General features: G+C 33.0%; 1 protein-coding gene across 1 annotated transcript in view; it reads right to left on the minus strand.

Moving 5' to 3' along the window:
• The window catches only part of gpr158a (G protein-coupled receptor 158a), a 62142-nt gene that overhangs the window by 12143 nt on the left and 46616 nt on the right, over nucleotides 1-3383 (minus strand). Inside the window, exon 6 of the mRNA XM_016484920.1 lies at nucleotides 1634-1743. Coding sequence (XP_016340406.1) covers nucleotides 1634-1743 — 110 coding nt within the window. The remainder of the gene's footprint in view (nucleotides 1-1633; nucleotides 1744-3383) is intronic.

Genomic DNA, 3383 nt, shown 5'->3' on the forward strand with positions numbered 1-3383 from the left:
AAATATACATAATAAATATACACAGTACACACACACATATATTATCTACACATAAACTTTGTTTGGATGTGATTAATCGTGATTAATTGTTGCCCAGCACTAATATTTATATATAATTATTTCTATTGTTTTTGAAATATGATTAAAGTTTCTGTTTATTGTACTGACAAGAATTTATGTTGAAAGTAAAATATACTTTAATGAATTTCTATTGAAACTGAGCTATATGTAATGTATTTAAATATAGATTTGCAATATGTAGAGCTGCACTATTATCGTAAAAAAATATCGATTCAAACACCCACACGATCTAACACAGAGAGTGCAGTTATCATGTTTAAGTATGAAACAGCTTCACAAACAGTCTTTTAAACCACACAGTATCATTTCTGTCTTACAACATTGATATTATCACAGAAATACTAGGATTTAAGTATTTATAAGTGAGTCATTGAATCATTTATTCAAACATTTTTAAAATAATTTATTCAAATTAATTAAACGTTTTTTAAATAGACTGCAGCAATTAATGTTTTGTTACAGCCTCTAGCAAATTACGTTATTTTGCATGGTTCAGAATCATAGGAGAATTGTGATTTCAAACATAAAAATCATGATTCTCAATTCATCCAGAATCGTGCAGCTCTACACACAAGTAATGATGAAGTGGAAATGTAGTACATTTAAAATATGTTAACTTTAAAGGTCTCCTGAAATGCTTAGAAACACGCAGCGTTACTCTATGTGTTGACGTCATTTTAACTATAAACTTTAAACTGCTATAAAATATAGCATTCTGTGTAGAATACCCAAAAAACTTTAATTTTGATTTCATGGGGACTTTAAATATAATTTTGGATTGACAAAATTACAATTAAGTACAAGTACATTCAATACAACTGAGGATACCTCATTTTTACAATGATATACAAAGTCATGCAGTTCAGAATGTTTAAATTGCATAATAGTGTTTATAAAAAAAATTAAGTTAGTTAAAAAAATATTTTAGGAAAAAAAAATAGTTTTTATGAATAATATATAAAAATATATGCTCTCAATATTTTTTTTATTTTGGTTTAGTAATGGTTAAAGCCCTTGAGGAACAGATGTAATCTAGCTGACTGTTTGGTCTCTGTAGCCCAGCCTTTGGCTCTCTCGCCCACCATCCAATCTGCTACCTGACACCCATCCAGCCTTATTGTTTTTTTTTTCAGGGTTGATTCTGAAATGGCAAAGATCTCAGCAGGTTCCACCTCATCGGCCATATTAGGAAAGTGCAAGTTGTGACATTTAATAACATTGTGGTCTGTGAGTCATCCAGCGTGTGTGGGTGTGTTATTGTGTGTACAGGTGCACGCGTATTTGTGTGTGCGTTTGTTTGTTTGTTTGTCTGAAGCGGCTTATCTATTTCGCAGAGGCATTAATCTCAAAACTATCACGGACTGCAGTGTGTCATTCTCCGCTCACATAAGTCATTCTCAATATCTCATTCTAGCCATTCCTAGGATTAAGATTTGTATCAATCAAAATAATTAATTATAACTAAGACTGTGACCAAAATAACAACAACACTGCAAGTTCGATAAGTATCTGGACGAGTGACTCATCTTTTATAACGTAATAAACGTCGTACCTGTAGAGTTTGAGGGTGACCGTTCCATAGACAGTGGCAAATCCGAGCAGACGAACCCATCGCAGTAGTATACAGCGGAAAACACTTGGCTGGAAGTACAGAATCACCACCTAGAAGATAATTAATATGCATTTATTTAAATATCTGGATATCTGTTTATTCAGATAAGAGGATGTTTGATATGAGACCCCTACTGTTTTGATGATCACAAGATGAAAAAGTAGTTTTATTTTATAAATTAAAAACCACTAGAAAAAGAGTAAGTAAGGGATAATATATAGTCTAGATGTTACCATAAAAGAACGCCATAACTAAATAATCACAGTTTAATAAGCTGCGATAGAAGAAGCTAGAAAATCAAATTAACTACATATACTCATTAATTAATCGCTATATATAATAATATTTGCTGAGAAAAGCCCTGTATATATGTACATAATAAAAGCCCTGTATATAACAATGTCTGCAACCTTTTTATGGCAAAAGAATATCTTCTCACTGTTTTTTAGCATCTTGCGCCATGAGCAGCACATTATGTTCCATTTTGTTATGCTTCACCCAGCTGTCAAATTTCATTGCATTTTTTTAATTAAATAATTTTTTTAACTGATTATACTAAAATAACATAAAATTTACACACATTAACTTACAAATAAATAAACAAACAACCAAAAAATGACACTTAAACATCTTTTTATTGTTGAATTCGTATAAGGAACTAATGGACAACTAACATCCTATCAGCAGCTTTTTTCTCTCTCTCTCTCCTGAGGTCACCTGAAGGTGCATAAATCAGAAATTCACTTTTCATTTCTTTGCTCGTCACTCCATCCAGACTTGCATCAAGCCTTAAACCTATTACAAAATGCAAACAACCTCTATGATGTGTCAGTGATGTGCTCTTTCATTGATCTCTCCATCCATCATCCTGATCTGTCATAGTTCTCCAAACAAACCCGTCAGATGCCAAGGAATCTAACTGAGAATTCCAGCACATCACCGCAGTTCCGTTGCATCCACAGAGAGAAAGAGAGAGAGAGAGAGACAGACACTAAAGGTGAACTGTAATTGAAGCAGAATCTCACAGCTGCGCCGCCCCCTCTGTCCCCCCCGCGCTGGCCTCCGCTCAATCTCTCTATGTGCAAACAGTGATGCGACGCTCTGTGTGTAATCTAATAACAACAGTCTGCTCACTTCTCAGGAAGCTCTATTATTGGATTGATTATGGAAAAATGATTCCGAGCAGATGAATTGCTCCAGCACGGACTCTTCTGTCTTAATTAAGTTGAGGAAAACTAATGACAGACACCGAGGCACATCCGTAGGGGGGCTCCTGCAGACCCTTACAGCTCTCTAACACACTTCTACAGCTACCACACAAATCTTAGAGGCTGACATGATCGAATAGTGAAGATGCATATCATCAAATATTTATTCTGCTATTTAAAGTCAACACGAGAAGCTGTTCAGCATTGGTAACTCATTTAAGGGTGAGACTATATTTTATCCAATTGAAATTAGATAAAGATAAAGACAACTACTATTTAAAAGTCTTACCACCAAAACATACAACAGGCAAAACAAAAATAATTCTATTTTTTGTTATATATATATATATATATATATATATATATATATATATATATATATATATATAACAAAAAATAGAATTATTTTTGTTTTGCCTGTTGTATGTTTTGGTGGTAAGACTTTTAAATAGTAGTTGTCTTTATCTTTATCTAATTTCGAT

The sequence above is a fragment of the Sinocyclocheilus anshuiensis genome, unplaced genomic scaffold (genome assembly GCF_001515605.1).
Source record: "Sinocyclocheilus anshuiensis isolate Anshui unplaced genomic scaffold, SAMN03320099.WGS_v1.1 scaffold870, whole genome shotgun sequence".
Classification (NCBI taxonomy): Eukaryota; Metazoa; Chordata; class Actinopteri; order Cypriniformes; family Cyprinidae; genus Sinocyclocheilus; species Sinocyclocheilus anshuiensis.